Source organism: Pagrus pagrus (assembly GCF_965226575.1).
Source record: "Pagrus pagrus genome assembly, chromosome: 2".
Taxonomy (NCBI): domain Eukaryota; kingdom Metazoa; phylum Chordata; class Actinopteri; order Spariformes; family Sparidae; genus Pagrus; species Pagrus pagrus.
Window position 1 is genome coordinate 31,791,568 of NC_140186.1, and position 17,592 is coordinate 31,809,159.

Genomic DNA, 17,592 nt, shown 5'->3' on the forward strand with positions numbered 1-17,592 from the left:
TCGAGGGTCTAAGGACAGAGGATGTTGTTTACTGTACAGATTGTAAAGCCCATTGAGGTGATGTGATTGTGATTTTGGGCTATATAAATAAAATTGATTTGATTTGATTTGATTGCTGATTGTACCGTTTCCTACTGAAGACGAAAGTCAGATGAGATAAAATGTAAACAAACTTGTGTTGGTATCTGTAGTTTACACACTGAGGACAGTTAGCTTTTTGTTAGCAACAAAGAACCCCGCCGTTTAGCATCTCAACTGTCCCAATTTTTTCATTTGCAGGTATGTTTTAAAGCTGTTCATCTAACCAGCTAATGAGCTATCTAGCCTTCAAACTGACATTAGCAGTGCACTATTCCCATGCTAGATGATACTAAATTGCCAAATTAACAAGCTAAGGTGCAACACAGGACATGTGTCAATTCTTGTATAAGGAAAAGTAGACATTAGCTAGAAAACTAATGTAGGTTGTGTTCAAAGTCTGAGCCTTTTTGTTGTGTTTTCTGCAGTTGCTGTCCTGCTGCAAAATATAAAATTCTCCCTTTCACCTTCTGATTTTTACTCAATTGTCAATAAATGTCATGTTAATTTAAACAGCAGACCTGGGTGCACTAGAATTTTCAGTTGGACCTTGAAACAGTGTATTCATACAGGTACAATAACCTTTACACATGTAACTACACCAGTAATGAGGTGTCACTGGTACAATAAATATGGAAAGGGTGTTACATCATCGCTGTCCTGATGTTCTTGTGCCTGTACTATAAGCCAAGGACTTGGAGCAGAGTTATACTTCAGGGTCAGTGCCATGTCTCTTAGCAGAGATTAAGTGGGAACAGCGGGCTGAGAATGAGACAGGCAGGCAGGGAGACTGAAAGACAGAGACAGAGCAACATGGAAGTACAACATGAAAAGAAAGCAGTGGTAAAGAGACGGTAAGAGAGCACAGAAAGCTACTGAGTGCAGTGCAGTGCTGTTAATGTCTGCTCCATCCCATATCACCCATGTTCCCTTCCTATGGACATTTGTTCAATTTCCCCTCACCCATCAGAGAAAACTGGGCACTGTCTCATAGTTAGACTTAGTTACTTTGTTTACACCTAGCCAGTCTTGTATAATTGTGGAGTAGAGAAGCCAAGGACACCACCAAGGGGACGATGTTCTGCGACAGGCCGAAAGAATCCTGCAGATTTCCAAACAGGAGGTAGGACAGTCCATGATCAGGTGTAAGAGTCACTGAGGATTAAGGCCTTCCTGAGGAAACTGAGCTCACCGACATGTCCCTGGTAGGAAATCTGCATGACAGGAAACAGAACAGAATCAGTTTGGTCTCTGGCTCTTCACATTCGTGTTATAATTAATTAATAATTGTGTAACCATGCAACTTTTAAGGATGATGGCACACTACCTTTAACTTCATTAAAATGTTCCTTTATTCACTTACACAGTGATAGCTACTTAGTGTTTGGTAACATTAGCCACTGTAAGCTACTGGGCATACCAGACCAAGAAAGGCTGTAGCACTCAAATCATTTTATTGCTTCTTTATTGAATATTTAAACAAACACAAATAACCAAATGAAAACATAAAAACAAACAAAAAAAGGGTAGTGAATTCAACATTTAATATGTAAGAGGAATAATGTGTTCTGGCAGCATATGCCATCAAAGGGATACAACATTGAAACACATCAAAATGCAGGACTAGTTATCTGGTGAGCTACCACAACATCAACAAACAAGTAGCACCTGTTTTATGCTTGTTATAAAGAAAAAGACCTAAGTTCTTAATAACCTCGGTTTGAAGAAAAATCTCCATTTGGATGGCCGTGTAGCCCTAACACTTCTCCTTAACCCTCTATCTCAAAAAGAATCAGGACACGCTACCCTTGGACGTGAAGGCCCAAAACAGAGGGGCAGGGCTAAGTGGTAGGGGCAACGGGTGTATTGGATTTGGGCCTAAAATAGTCCACAGCCAAGGGAATAATTCTGAATATAGCTCTGACGGGTCTGCATTAGCCTATTTGCAAACAATTACAACATCAGTTGGCAATGTTTGCTAGAAATTGCTCACAGCTGCATGACAAGCAGCAGAAACCTTCATTTAAGCTGGTCATATCATAGTCAGAATACGACAGATAGGACAGAGGGACGAACAGAAGATATGACAGAGGACTGTCTCAAATTGTGCATTCTGAGGAAAGCACACACACTGCTCATGTTTAAGTCATGCAAAGCAAACCTTGGGAACACCAATTCCCTCTTTAAAATATGCAGCGACAGAGCCAAGCAAGCAGGCCCCTTGTCTGACATCTCTCTTACATCCAAATTTCCCTCTCCCATCTCTCCTCCCACCACAGCACACACATTTCCAGAAGTGCTGTGCGTGCACTCGCCTGCTGCACGCCCAGAGATGAAAAACCAAATAACTCTCTCGTCTAACTCAGACTTTCTTCTTCTTCATCTTCTTTCTCATTTCCCCCTCTTTCTACCATCTCCTTCGCTCTGGCTCTCTGTCAGACAAAGAGGTCTTATGTAACGAGGTACTGAAGCCTCCATGTCTTGGGGCACATATTTATCCAACACGCACTTGGGGATTACAGTGCAGGGCCCCCTGCTGTAGAAGAGTCTGGGATAGGACTACAGGCTACATGGGACAGTGTTTCTGTGCTGTATATAACAGGCAAAACTGTGTATTAGCATTAGAGGTGAATTTCAGATACTGATGTCAGGCATGGTTCTGTCTCTCTGTAACTATCTGAAAGTTTGTAATGAGAGGAAGTATGTCTGCTGTTTAAGTGCCATGTCAGCTCCAGTTTGATGGCATATCCGTAAATGTGTGTGGCTGCCGGAGAGTTCACACGGGGCGAGGGCTATGCCACAGGAGCCATCAGCAGCAGCCTCAGCAGGGAGGGCTGAAGGAGAACAGAGGGAGCTGACTCAATGCCTCCCCTTCTCCGTTCTCCCACAACTCCTGTTTTTGCACTAGTAAACAAATAATGACGTCAAATAGCAGCAAGCCCGACCCCTCCTCTCTCCCTCCTCATCCCCGCAATATAAACCACAGGACAAGAAACAAACAGGTCCGTTGCCGAGTTTCACTGCAATGTTCACAATAAAGAACAGAGCGGGAATAGACAGAAGAAGCGAAAAACAGAGACGCTGCGGTGAATGTGAACGATGCTGCCTTTTTCCTCTCGCTGCACATTTAATGCTGCCATGTTGTACTTGACACAACACACTCATATAATAAATGGGAAAGAACTATTTTTGAGGGCAGCTGTTGTTGACAGTGCAAAATCCCCAAAACAATTGTGCAATCTCATGCAAAAGGGCCCAGCTGTACATTTTCTGAATACTGTTCTTACTCAGGTGTTCATGTTTATCTGGGCTCAGAATCATACTGTCAGATTTAACATGGAGAACAAACATACAATTATAGTGACGCCCTTACCTTTTGTAACAGTCTTATTTGTTAAAATGCTGTATGCAAAATATTTCATGCTGAAATCCATCCATAATGAAATGAAATAATCCATAATGTTGCTCATAATAATGAACCCACAGATAATTACCACCCAACTCTCCTCTTCTTTCAGCTCTATGGCGCTTCATAGTAGGGCTGGGCAAAATTAACGATATATATCATTATCATGATATAATACGATAAATTGTCTTAGATTTTGGATATTGTTATTTTGTAATATGGCGTAATTGTTTTCTTTTCCTGGTTTAAAAGGCTGCATTGCAGTTAAGTGATGTCATTTTCTGAACCCACCAGCCTCTTCATTATTTCCACATTACTGATGATTATTTATAAAAAATCTCATGGTGTTAGTATTTTGTGAAAGTACCAATAGTCACCCATACAATACTAATGCGATATCGAGAAGCGGGGCGTATTTGGTCAAAAATATTGTGATATTTGATTTTGATAAGAAAAGATGTTCCTTTATTGATCCCCCTTGGGAGAAATTCACAGATAACACAGCAGTACAGAGGGAAATAAGTAGCAGCACAAGAGTAAGTCTAAAAAAACAGAGACAATAATAAGGAGATATTGTCACTCAGTCCTGACACCAATGAAGTATATTTCAAAATATCAAGGTAAATATCGTATATCGTAATAAGTCCTAAAAATAGTGTGGTATTATTGTAAGGCCATACCGCCCAGCCCTACTTCATAGTGTCTTTTAAATCAATGTTTTTCTGTTTTATGGCTGACTACTTTACTCTTTTGGTTCACTCTTGCAGCTCTCATAAACCTGGTTTTAGCAGCCAGATGTTCTCAGCGATAAAGCTTTGTTAAATTGCTTATCATCAAACATATCTTTCTGGTGGAGAAATTGTAAAAAACTGTAAAACTACAGTCGTGGTCAAAAGTTTACATACATCTCTAAAGAACATGTTTATCATGGCAGTCTTCAGTTCCAATGATTTCTACAACGTTCATGTTTCTGTGATGGAATGAGTGGAACACAAAATACTTTGTCACAAAAAACATTCATGAGGTTTGGTTCAATAATGAATTTATTATAGGTCTTCTGAAAATGTGACCAAATCTGCTGGGTCAAAAATACACAAACAGTAACTTGAATGATCAGTTTAAGTGATTATCAAAAGTTGTGTCAATCAAATGTGCTTTGTAGCATGGCCTCTTCTTCTGACTGATTCTGATTGATAACAGCTGATGACTTCTGACTGGGCCCATTTTAATAGAGCTTATTTGATACACCTATTAGACTCGGCCACAAACACTACAATGGGAAAGTCTAAAGAGCTCAGCATTAATCTGAAAGAGCACATTATTGATTTGAACATGTCAGGAAAGTCACTTGGAGCCATTTCAAAGCGGTTACAGGTTCCAAGATTGTATAAAGTGCATGGCACAGTTGTGTCACTGCCAGAATGCCACAAAGTCAACCAAAAACCACAAAAAGAAAGTCTGCAATGGATTAGAAGCTGCTGGAAGACAGATGCAGAGTCCACAGTCAAGGGTGTTTTGCATCAACATGGGCTGAGAGGCTGCTGTGCCAGAAAGTAGTTGTATGTTTTCCACTCATTCCATCACAGAAAAATGAGAGTTGTAGAAATCATTGGAACTGCCATGATATACATGTTCTTTACAAGTGTATGTAAACTTTTGACTACAACTGTGTATGCACTTTTAATATCTGTACTGAAGCCTTGTCCTTAAAGGTAAGACATAGCATTCAAACTTTAGCTGCAAGCAGAATGTGACTTTGGCATCGTTTTAAACATGAGACTGACATATTACACATGTAACAGTGATAGTTCAGGTCTGTTGATGTGGGGTTGCATGAGGGTACTTAGTCAGTGTATTACCTCAAGTGGATGACGGTCAGTTCTCCCCCTCTGTGGAGAAGCAGCAGTATCCATTTAAGTGTACGCCACATTTTGAACATTTTTGGAGCTTTAAATTGCCGTCAGAGAGGCCTTTCCTTTGGCACTACATCCCCTCAACCGACAACATCCGTAATGCTACGCACAAACTCAACTGTGCCTGCTGCGTACTGTATTACGCCGCAGATCAGCTGTTTGGGTCGGACTTTCAGCGGCTGTCTCAAGTGCCAAAAATGTTCAAAACATAGTGTACATATAAAACGGATATATGTTTTTAAGTGGGCCTTCTTTTAGGTGGCCAGTACCATTTACAGCAGTACAATGCCCTGCTTTCTGTCAGTTCTATGTGCTGCTTCTCCACACAGGGGAGAACTGACGGTCATTACATGCACCTCACATCAATAGGCCCAAACTATCCCTTTATGGTAATGAAGAGCAGCTCTGAAAGTGTCTAAACACACATTATTTTCATGAGGTAATAAAGCAGACGGAGTGAAAAAACACCATACCTGGTATTTTGTATTGACCCTAAATATCATCAAATATAATGAATAAAACAAAGTTTCCAGATGCACAAAAATGAAGCTGATGAGAAGTTTGGTCCGTCTGACATGGTGAATGATTCAAGACCACAAATGTAACTCTTTAACACAAGAAACCACAAGAAATAACAGAAGACGTGTGATGTTTTAAGGACCTGCAGACACCAGGTGTGTGTATGAGCATGTTCTACGTGTTTATGGGTATTTTTGAGAACATCTGACCTAAGTCTCCCTCTCTGACGACACATCGCCCTCAGCTCCACTACTGGCGTTGGGGTCCTGTCGGTAACGTTGGGCCCCTTTCTCCCTGCTCGACTCTGAGGGGCCCTTGGAGCGCGTCTTCTCTTTCCTCTGCTGCTGCTTCTCCTGCTTTGACAGCTGAGGAAACACAACAAACAGGAAGGCTTGGTTCATCATTAAAAAAAACAAAAATGCTTCATCTTACTTATCTTTGCCCTGAACATGTACAAACCTGTCAAAGGTTGACAAAAATTGCTGGTGAACAATGAAGGAGTGAGACATAAAACACACACATATTTCCAGACTTCCCCCCGTAAGCGGTCAAAAGGAGAGCTGTATTCAAAAGTCAAAAGTCAGAGAGATGTTAAAGATCTGGCAAAAAGTGAAACCACACCCACACAGTCCTGCTGAATCAGATAAGATGAGTTTTTGGATGTGAATAATCAGGAATTAATGAACTCCGCAGACAATCGACACCTCGTCAGGCCTGTCCCACTCACACCACGGTCACTTACCAAAGAAAAAAAAAAATCGCTGGTGAGCGATGAAGGAGTGAGACATAAAACACACACATATTTACAGACTTCCCCCCATAAGCTGTCAAAAGGAGAGCTGTATTCACCAAAGTCAGAGAGATGTTACAAGGAATACGAGGCATCAGATAAGGACCGGTGAATCCCGCCAGAGTGATGATAACGCATGGAAATGTGAAGGTGTCTCTTTTGACCCGAAGGAGGCTCAAAGCTATGCCACTTTGGTCTGCCACTGTAAATTGCAATAATGAAAAAGACACATCCAACTGATTAAACAAACTCTCACCGGACAACGCGATGTCCGACTCAACTCCCCACTTCAACTGGGGAAAAGGATGAATGGACACAGACATATCGGTGAAATATCAGCTGAACAGGGAACTGTGTTGTTCATGGGTTTTTTTTCCCTCTTCTCCTTTCTTATATGACGAGGAATGCTCCGTCTGTAACTCACTCAAGAGACTAATCATACAAAACCAAACAAAAAAACTGAGTAAGTGAACCGAGTGAGCTGGAACAATGTTTAATGTTTATTAACCTACTGGTTTGATTTGTTTTCAAGCGGCCTGAGCCTCTTCAACCCACCAAGGTATGCTCTTCACCCCACTGTTGTCATAATATAACAAGGTTCTCGGAGAGCCTCGGCCTACTGTAGCCATGTCACCGTTCTGTGATCATTGATGCATTATGAATGAAGCCTTGTTCACATACAAGTCAAGGGGAAGAGATTGTGATTCATACTTGAACTGTTTGTTCTGTACAGTTAGCAGTTAAGTGTTTTTGTTATGCTTAGATTTCAGATAAATAGGCACGATTATTAGATCACCAGATTAACCAACTAGATAAAGAGAATGGCCGGACCTAATCTACTGAACTACATACAAAAATATCATCCCTGAAATATGAATATAATAAAGATGCTCTCAGCAAAAGTCAGCAAGGCATTTTTGTACACAGAACAGGAATATTTTGAATTTAGCAAAAACAACACATTTTCCTCCTTTGCTGTCTAAATTACAGCAAAACATACAGTTCTGGCAGGTACTCCCAATGTCATTATTTGATTAATGCTATCAGAAAGGTCTTTTTACCCCAATTATTGCATCTATTTCAAAATGTCCTGGTGTTTCTCGCCAAATCTTTCATCAAACAATTAAACTCAATTGGCAGGAAACACCTTTGCAAATCTAAAAGAGAAAGGGGACTAACGCTCCCAAATTTCTTATCATATTACTGAGCCTCAAATATCAGAATCATGACAAACTGGCTAGATGACAATGCAGATCCATGCCAGCCTTACTCTATAGGAGCCACTCCTTACACCATTAAAAAATCTCTTTAGAATTGCAATGTAATGATTCACAGCACGCTGCATATTTGGAAGCAAATTAAACCACATTTTGTTTGAAACCAATATCTTCTGCCCTACCCATTGCTGGAAACCCAATCTTTACACCACCCATTTTATATAATACTTTTAAACTCCGGAAAAAAGCCGGCATCCACACAACATTTGTACATTGGGGGCTTTTTGATGCAAACCTTTTCAGCCAACATGTGTAATAAAATAGTTCTGCTTTAAATAAGAGCCCATAATAATATTAATAATAATAATAATAATAATAAGCCCTATAACCTTTGCGTCAATTAGCATCTTACCATGAGGTTCCAAACCAAAGGTTTCTTGCCAAAGTTGGATCAATTTTGTTTATTTTACATTAAGAGAAAGAGAAAATAATATTAATTAAATTTATATTGGCAAATATCAAATAATAATAAAGTGGGACACTCATTTTTAGAGCGTGCAATTCCTTGCTGTTCCTTTAAGACAAGTCAACTAGTAAGATGCTCCGTGAGCTGAGGAACAAACCACGAACATGCCGCATCATGACCTTTGCAGTGTGTCCAGTATTCAAAGGTCTGAAAATGCATGAGAATTAGAATAAGTAATTAAACAAAGAAGGAGAAACACGTCAGCACCACAGACAACACTTGTTTTTGTAGATACACGACCTCTTCTATTCTCCCCTCATTTAGAGCTATTCTAGGCTGTCATATGATCACTTCAATGAGTCTATTGTTGTGACTGCATGCACTGCCTCTCACACACTCCAAAGCTCTTCCCAGTGCCACTCAGCACGGCTAGTCACTGCTCTAATCAAATCTGCTCCCTACTTCTTTTCTCATTGTATTCTTCACGCTCCATAACACACCACAACAGTACTGATAAAGTAGGTATGCTAGCCGTCAACTGAAAAAGGCCTGTATACACAGAAGCTCAAACTTTTATGGCTGCCGGGTAAATATTTATGAACTAAATGTCATCTTAAGATCCAAAGCATTGCATAAGACATTACATTATTCAAAGAGCACAAAAAAAGGTCTGTGTTATTCCCATTTGAACCCATTAACATGCTGTTGTATCAAACCGGGCTGACTGTCTCTGTTGATGATATAACATCTGGTACTTTCAACATCAGAATACAAACCGGACACCGTCAACAAATGCAAATGTTTCTCTTTTTGCCATAAAGCAATCAACATTTCAAACTCTGTTAAAGCTGCATTCAAACCCAAAACTCTGAATCCCAACCAGATTAAAAACCTTGACCTAACATGATCGTACATTATATAATTCCTGTGTATGTTGGGTTTCAGCCCACACCCCAAAACAAAATGCACAGTCAGGTGAACAAACAGAAAAAGTCAGGAGCCATCTGCCATTGATCACGACCGTTCAGCGTCCCAATGAGAACATCCAAACAGGAAAATTTTCATTGGTCTGGATAACACCATTGTTTATTGGCCGCTTGACCCTGCAGTAGACTAAATCCCTGATTCATGGAAAGAAAGGGACACTGTTGGTTGGCTGTTTCTTCATTTCCCCCCCCGTGCCAAGCTTAGCCTATTGGCTGCCCTTTTATCCCTCATGTTCAGCCTTGGCTTTGGCTCCTCTGCCCCCACAGCAAAACATCGCAAACAGACAAGATTAAAATTCTGAGGACTGCTTAAAAGCCCTCCCTTTGGGCGAGCAACCAAGCCTACCAAGGGGAGAGCAGCCAAAGCCGGCCTGAAGCAAAAGCATAAGGACGTTGGCTGGGTTTCGCTGAAGGGAGTAGAATTGAGGAAGACGGATATATGAACTTCTTTCAAATGGCTGAAACAAGAAGCTGAGAGAGGTGTATCCCAGTTACTAAGTAGGAACTGTCTTGGGTGATCCCTTGACTAATCCTCTAGCATTTGTGGTTTTGAGTGAAATGTCTTCACAACTATTGGATGGATTGCTATGAAACTGGTTACAAATAACCAAGATCCTTGAAGTAGGACTGCAACTAGGGATGCTTGATTTGGTAAAAAAGTCAATATTGTGATTATTTTGGCAGATATTGCTGTATGATTCACAATTAGTGGGAATGATAATTTTTGCATCACAATTTAAAAGCAAAACAAAACTGAAAATTATAAAAATCATGATGATGTAACACATGCTGGGGTCTGTACTAAGCACACATGTTTTCTTAGAGAGAACACGATTTGTGGGTAGGGCATCTTTGCAGCTCTACAGTACTTTATCATGATGCCGTTTGTCACACAATTTACCTTCATTGAAAAATTGCAGCATCTTGTAATTTGGATTTTGCACTTGGTCATATTGCAAATTTGATTATATTTTGATTAAAGCAACATTATGTAGAAATTGGCAACACCACTGACGGATAAACAAATCCTAGGGTCTGTAACAATTTCTCAGAAATAATGTAGCTGCTAACTACAATCAAAACTTATTACATCATAACAATGTTATGTCTTGAAAACTTGTTTGTTGAAGTAAACATGTATGTAACGCTGTGATCCTACCCTCTCACTGAAGTTACATAGTGCAGACACCACTGGTAGGGGGTCGGAGTGGCTGTAACAGAGACACCATTCACCCTATTACAAGACACTGTACCATCAAAATAATTTCAAAGCTGTTATTTTAAGGTAAAAAAGTTACATTATGTTGCTTTAAATGTGCAGATCAAACTGCAACCATTTTCATTATCAATTAATCTTTTATCATCAAAGTCAAAAATATTGTAAAAAATGCATAAGACATTTCAATCTTGAGTAAAGTGACGGACAGACCGACAGTTTGTGCCATGTCCCCTTGGTGTGTTACACTCAACAGACACAAAGCTCTCCTGCTACACTGACAGTTGACTCCAGAGCAAGATGAACTGCTTCATATTTTAGATTTGACTGAGCTGTTTGCTTGTTAAGTGCCACTGTCACTAAGAGAATAAAAGCAAACTACAATAACAGTTAGTTCCAGCTACATTAACCACCATTTGTATACAGCTTTTTGCTAAAAAGCTACATATTCTTTTGCATTAAACACACCAGTACCAGGAACTTAGTAATGAGTATATTAAACCATGCAAACGAAAGACAAATATTCCTAGCCTCTCAATAACAGGGATACACCTCTCTCAGACTCTTGTTTATTCATTTACCTATCTCCAACTGTGCATACAGTACCCAGTGCTGTAGATGTAATCCTTTGCAGGGGCACACACTGCCCCTTGGTGCATTTGCCCCTGAGATCAATTATTGAAGGCAAACTACTTCAAGCTAAATACTGATGAAGGATAGTAAAAGTTGCTTTTGCATATGTAGACAAAAAAGAACTTTAAAAACCCAGACAGTGGCCATCACGTCCTTGCCAAGATCGACGTCTGCCATTGCCATCTCTTCCGTAGCCTCGTGGAGTGGGACTGATTCACTGACTGTTCTCACTCAGTCACCCCCATGGTGAAGCTGAAAGCACCCCCAACTTGCCTCAGTTGGGTGTATGCGTGCGTGTGCATGTGCGTGTGTGTGTGTGTGTGTGCTGTGTGGGGCTGACAGGGTGTTATATGAGGGCTTTAGATGATTGGCAGAACAAACCTACATGCACAGGCTTTGGTGAGCTTGCTGTGACCACTTCATGCTCCACCTCTGCAGTACCTGTACTTGTGGGAGCCAACCAGGCCTGCCCGCTCCCAGCACGCTCATCTCTCTGTTTCCCTCAATATTCTGTTTGCTTTGGTGTAAAACCAGGATTTCTTCTTTTATATTGGCTTTTTTTTAACTTCTGAAACCATGCACTGAGATCAGAAATGGTTCATATCCACGTTAGCAGCCTCACAAAGCAGCTAGCATGTCTGCAGTGCACCTATTCAGAATAAAAAAGGTCAATATAAAATGAGGACTTCTGGTTTGACACTGAGGCGTACAGTATATTGAGATGAAAAGGGAAGAGGACAAGCATGCTGGGAGCAGGCAGGCCTGGTGGGCTCCCACAAGGACGGGTACTGCAGAGGGGGAGCAAGTGGTAACAGCAAGCTCCCCAAAGCCTGTGCACGTGGGCTTGTTTTGCCCATCATCTGAAGCACAAGAACAAGCACACGCACACGCACACACACACACACACACACACACACACACACACACACACACACACACACACACGTCAAATCGGGGGTGCTTTCAGTTTCACAAGGGGGTGACTGATTGAGAACCGTCAGTGAATCAGTCCCACACCACGAGGCTACGGAAGAGGTGGCAATGGCAGACATCAGTCTTGGCAAGGACATGATGGTCCCTGTCTGGGTTTTTAAAGTTGGTTTTAGTCTAAATTTCCCAAAACAACATTTATTGGGTTTTTCAGTATTAAGCTTGTAGTAGTTTGCCTTCAATTATTGATCTCAGGGGCAAATACGCCAAGGGGTGGTGTGTGCCAATGCAAAGGAATAGGTCTGCAGTATCGAGTACTGTATGCACAGTCATAGGTAAGTAAACAAAAAAATAAACAAGCAATAAGGCCTTGAGTTTATGACCCCACAACAAACAACACCCAACCACCTTCCCAGTCAACTTATCATTTATTTTAGAAGAAATGTGCCTGAGCCTTACCATCACAGATAAACTGATAAGTAAGAAAAAGCAAGAGTGAAATGGGATGCATTTCAAAAAGACGTTCTGATTGTGTTAGATACTGTAAGATATGTGCTGACATACTGTAAGTGATGGTTGGAGAACTTTCTTATTCATAGAACTGAAACAATTGAATACAACTAAACTAATTATGAAATAAATTCTTAAAAATGAATCTGTTATCAGTGACAGGCCTTTCTAACCATTAAAATGTATTTAAAGCTGCATGCACAATTGAAAGTACAGCATTGACACATGTCAGTTGTGGCAAACATGTTGCCTTTTTACATACCATGCAGACACAGAGCAATATTAGCATTTATTTGGAGTCCCTGGCCACATAACAAACCCAATTCCACTCTCATTTTATCTCTGACTAACTGAATGTTCACCAGCTAGTCACTCTGTCCATCTGGGTTTAAGTGCTGGGCAGGTACAGAGCTTTAGTGCAAACAACAGCGGCATTCTGAGGCTGTGAACAAAGTTTATTGGAGGAGAGTCTACAAAGCTGTTTTTGGTTGAAGGAAATGTTTTATGAACAGCACATCGTTACATTCCTGGGTCTCATTTGTCTAAGATCTCAACTTAGATACATGTTTGATGTTTTTGTTGTGTTGTTTATAGTGATTATGGATACATCTTACATTTCTAGTCAAATTTACAGTGTAAAATTTACTGTTATATTTCAGGGTTTGGTCACATTTTATAACCATCATAAACAAATGGTATATTAATAGTTAATTAAACTTAAATTAATAGTTTTTTGACTGTTAACAAACAATGAAATAGTTTATACACCATTAGTTGCAACTTGGCCATCCAAATAATAAGAAATAATAATGATAAATGAACTACACAGTATTTATTAACCATTACAAAGTATTATAAACAGCAGTAGTAACCTGTTAATAAATGTTTTATAAGCATTTCATTGTTAGTTAACAATGAACTAAGTAGTAACTAAAGATTAATTAACTCCAACTTTACCATTTATCATTTATTAAAGATAGTTTAGATAAAGTGTTACCCAAGGTTCTCTTTCCAACTGTAAAATACTTTCATGAAGGTTTTTGTTTTTATAAACTATGACATATCAATATTGGTATTCCCCTCAAAAATTTGATGGACTCAAATATGATGCATCATTTTGACCTACATAACAATTAAATAGATTAGGTCAGTGGTAGTCGAAAATAAACCAGAATTTCAAGGTGTTTTGTCTTGATACAATCCATGTACATATACATATAACATATTACATGAAAAACAGGAACAACTGCACACAACTGAAGTGTAAATATCACCATCTAGTGGTTCAAAATGAGAAATAAATTAGTCCTTGAACAGTGGAATGATGGGTAGAGAGATGCAGCTAATTCTGGTTTCTATAGTCCAGCAGTACAGAGTAGTGGAGTCGGAACCAAAGTTTAATTCACATATTTACTTTGAATATGTATCACATTTGTAACTAGCCAGTAAAAAATGCACCTAAGACAAAACCATCTAAATTTAAGGTCCATTTACTAGCTTTTTTTGAAGCCTTTAATTGCATCTGACAACAGAGAAATACCATTCACTGAAGTAAGACAGGGAAACAATTGAAAGCTCCAGCAAAGAGCTAATAGGTGGATCTTGAATTAAGATTTGTTTTCATCAAACCACTTTGTCCAAACCTTCATGCTCTATTAAGTACCTGTTTGGGGTCTGTGGGACCTTTAGGTGACGTCAGTTCGATGGTAACAGGTCCGTCATTTTGAATATGGACCTGCATGTAGGCCCCAAACTCCCCATCTAGAAACACAAGACAGACATCTTACTAGCCAGATGAGACCTGCAAATCAAAGACCATCACTGCCACTGTTAGCCTACAGTTTACTTTATCCAAGTTCATCCTAAATGACAACACCTTCTAATATTAATAGGCAGTAAACACAAGTGGAATCTGTTTGGCATTGGCAGTCGATGTTTCGTAAGGATGTAAGATAACGTGGCGCCTTGAGACATTGGGGACAAAAGACAAAGGGGCTGTAGGAGGACAGGAAGTTTCAACTTAAATGTTCTCTTTTCTTCCACTGGGTCCGCGAGATTAATGACACCATCTGCACAATGAAGCTGTGGGCCACGGTGGAAAAGCGCTGCATCATCACATTTCCTCTCTGGAGGAAAGGGGACTAATTAGGAAGCCTTATGCCTCCCTTGCTGGGACAAGGTGTTCTCTGCACCTGCTCCCCGGTGGGCTGACCCAATTCACTGTCACCATCGGCGCGTCACAGCACCGGTAATCCACCCCCAAAAAAGCCATAACCTTACACTGAGATGGGAAGAGAGGCAGGGGGACAGGGCACTGGTCCAGACTTACAAGTGAGTGGCGATAACGATGACCCTCAGCACTTTTGTTTTTAATAAGCTATGAAAGAAGAAGCTGTAAATCACAAAGCATTATTTAGCCATGTTGTCTTTGACTTTCTGGAAATTAGCCTCTCGTTTTGACTTTCTAGTTTTTACAATGACCCTTTAAATGTGTGCTGTTTTTCAATTGATTTCACAAAAGCCATCATCTTCAAAGAAATAAACAATGCCTATCAGCTACTCCATATCTGACCTAGGGCTGACATAAAATATGGTTAGCAATAACTGCAAAAATGGTAAAAAAAAAAAATGTTTTTAATTAGCTTTCCTCTAAGGTCCAAGAGTAGCAGGAACACACCACTGCAGGACTCTGAAGTAGGACGATAAGATGGCTAAGTCATTTGTTCACCCACCTTTAATGAGCTCTGGCTTGTAGGCGCTCCTCATGCTCTCCAGGATGCTATTGTAGAAGGGCTGTGCTAGCTCTGCAGGCATGGCTGAGTGGAAGTCTGGCTTGTTGCCTTTCAGTATACACTGCAGTGTGAACTGGCTCACACACAGCACTTCAAAGTCCTTCTCCATGACACTTTTGCTCCATGCTCGGCCGTTCTCGTCTTCAAAGAGTCGTAGGTTGAGGATCTTGCGTACTCTGGAAACACATAAAGTCAAACAGTGACAAATCAACCCGTCGGTAGCCGTGTCAATCACTCTGATTAATCTTGTTGATTCTGGCCAAGAACTAGCTGGCTTTATTTGAAGAGCCCATGCTGGGCTTTTGCACTTGACTGAGATATATAATAGTTAAAATATCATTGTGTGGTAATGCAGTTTATGATTTTGCTGGTGTGAGTTTTAGCTCCTTGACTACAAATCGTGCAGACTTCACATCTTTGCTGATCACTATTAATGCAGGCTATATAGTCCTGTACTTATTTTTGGTCCAAACACTCGTTGGCTTCCGTTAATTCCAGGATGTCATAAGCAGACTTGTAAGTTCTGTAATTCATCAGGGTGAACATTAAAGGGGCTCTATGTAACAATTTGCAGCAATTTACATGTATCAATCGTTTCTTTGAGACTGACCTCAATAGTCTGTGCTGCATTACCCATTACAGAATTATAACTTTAAGAAAAATGAATGCAGACCTGATGTGAAGTGTGCTGGATTACCCAATTCAAACAAGTTTTGAGATTGTGGTGAAAGACTCACATACTGTGCAGAAATTAATGGAAGCCAATAGTTGCCTGGAAAAGCATTAAATTACATCATAAAATGTTATAAAGCAGCAGTTTTTTATGGCTTTGATGTAAATGGAGCCATAGCTAATGTACCATTATTATTTAGATTTTTCTGATCTTATTTACACTTACTGTAATTTGTACTTTGTACTACTAATATAATCTGCAACCGTGTACTAGCACCCATGGTTTCCCAGTAGAACATTGTATTGTAACAAGATGATCAATGTTATTTACTTCACTTGAAAGGACTACAATTCCCTTGATGTTTTGCCACATAAGTTCAACTGATTGACACAAGTGTTCTGCATTAGGGCTGATCAAGCGATGCTCTTTTAACCTGTTATACTACAGCAACCACTTGCTGCCTGTTCAAGCCTCGAAGGAGGTCTTAATAGAAGTTTAGCAGATATTTGCACAGACTGAGTGTGTGGTACTTTTCTGTCCTAGTTTGATGTTTTACAGCTGCAGCACCTCATCTAAGCTTGATACCAGCTGAGCTGTGTTTTCCCCCTATTTTTGAAAATCAAACTGAGAAATAAACTTTGGAATAAATTATTTCAAATTCATGAATGTGGTCCTGCACATAGCAAGTCTTTTTTTTCCTAACACAAATGTTTAAACAGTCATTTCAGATCAGGTTTGTGTCCCTCCCACACTCACTCACATGTAGTCAGCGTCCCTCTGGGTGTCCTCCACAGATATACCCAGCAGTATACACAGTCCTCGTCCTACCGAACTGATCTGTTCTTCTCCCACTGCAGGAAAAGGGGAACAGTTTGAGTGAGTGAGCTGCTATTGAGTGACAAGCAGCTCAGACTGACAGGTGACAGACTGAATGACATCAGTGTGTGTGGTTGGTCAAAGGAACCAGCAGTCAGGGCTGTCATTCAGCTGTCAGTACCACAGGATACGCTCATCATTTCATAACCTTCACTGGTTGCCTCCGAGCTTGAAAAACACAAGCAGCAGTGCTGTGTGTGGACTCCGGTAAGAGACACGCCTGGCTGTGTCTGGAGCCTCTTTCACTTTCACTGGGAGTGCTAATGCTAACCCAGCTAGGCTAGCTAGGATTCGTGGTCAGCGATACTATGAAAGGCGTCAAAGCATGGCAGCTCCGCTCATTACGAGACAGCCGCTTACCTGTGACGGTGGCCTTGGTGACCCTCTGAATAATGGCTCTCATTGTTTTGGTTGTGACAGGGAGCGCGCTCTCACAACTTCCGAGGACTCACAGCGTGGACGGGACGTCGTCGCTAGCGGCCCAGATATGCAGCACACGTCCGGTGCTTCTTCCGGAGGTTCGCCGGTGTTTCGGATTAACACGCGACTATGTTGACTGACGACGTATCTGTGTCGGGAACAGTAAA

General features: G+C 40.5%; 1 protein-coding gene across 2 annotated transcripts; it reads right to left on the bottom strand.

Moving 5' to 3' along the window:
* Positions 1–519: 519 nt before the first annotated feature.
* On the bottom strand, positions 520–17,571 carry dtd1 (D-aminoacyl-tRNA deacylase 1). Of its 2 annotated transcripts, XM_084380760.1 has the most exons (7): positions 17,366–17,571; positions 16,890–16,980; positions 15,397–15,632; positions 14,328–14,425; positions 6,963–6,999; positions 6,126–6,281; positions 520–1,292 (listed from the first exon to the last, which is right to left on the bottom strand). In XM_084380760.1, exons 1-6 carry the CDS (start codon positions 17,406–17,408, stop codon positions 6,166–6,168), a joined length of 621 nt encoding a protein of 206 aa, XP_084236886.1. In that variant the 5' UTR covers positions 17,409–17,571; the 3' UTR covers positions 520–1,292; positions 6,126–6,165. The 2 variants fall into 2 exon arrangements, with proteins under 2 accessions (XP_084236886.1, XP_084236885.1); XM_084380759.1 differs by lacking the exon at positions 6,963–6,999 and having other exon boundaries at positions 17,366–17,566.
* Positions 17,572–17,592: the final 21 nt, after the last annotated feature.

Excerpts from the sequence above, each read along its gene's own strand:
- dtd1 (XM_084380759.1), bottom strand. The coding sequence starts at position 17,408 with ATGAGAGCCATTATTCAGAGGGTCACCAAGGCCACCGTCACAG. Across the intron at positions 14,426-15,396 it reads CAAGCCAGAGCTCATTAAAG|ATGGGGAGTTTGGGGCCTAC; the intron begins GTGGGTGAACAA and ends TTGTGTTTCTAG. Across the intron at positions 6,282-14,327 it reads GTCCCACAGACCCCAAACAG|CTGTCAAAGCAGGAGAAGCA; the intron begins GTACTTAATAGA and ends GTGTTTCCTCAG.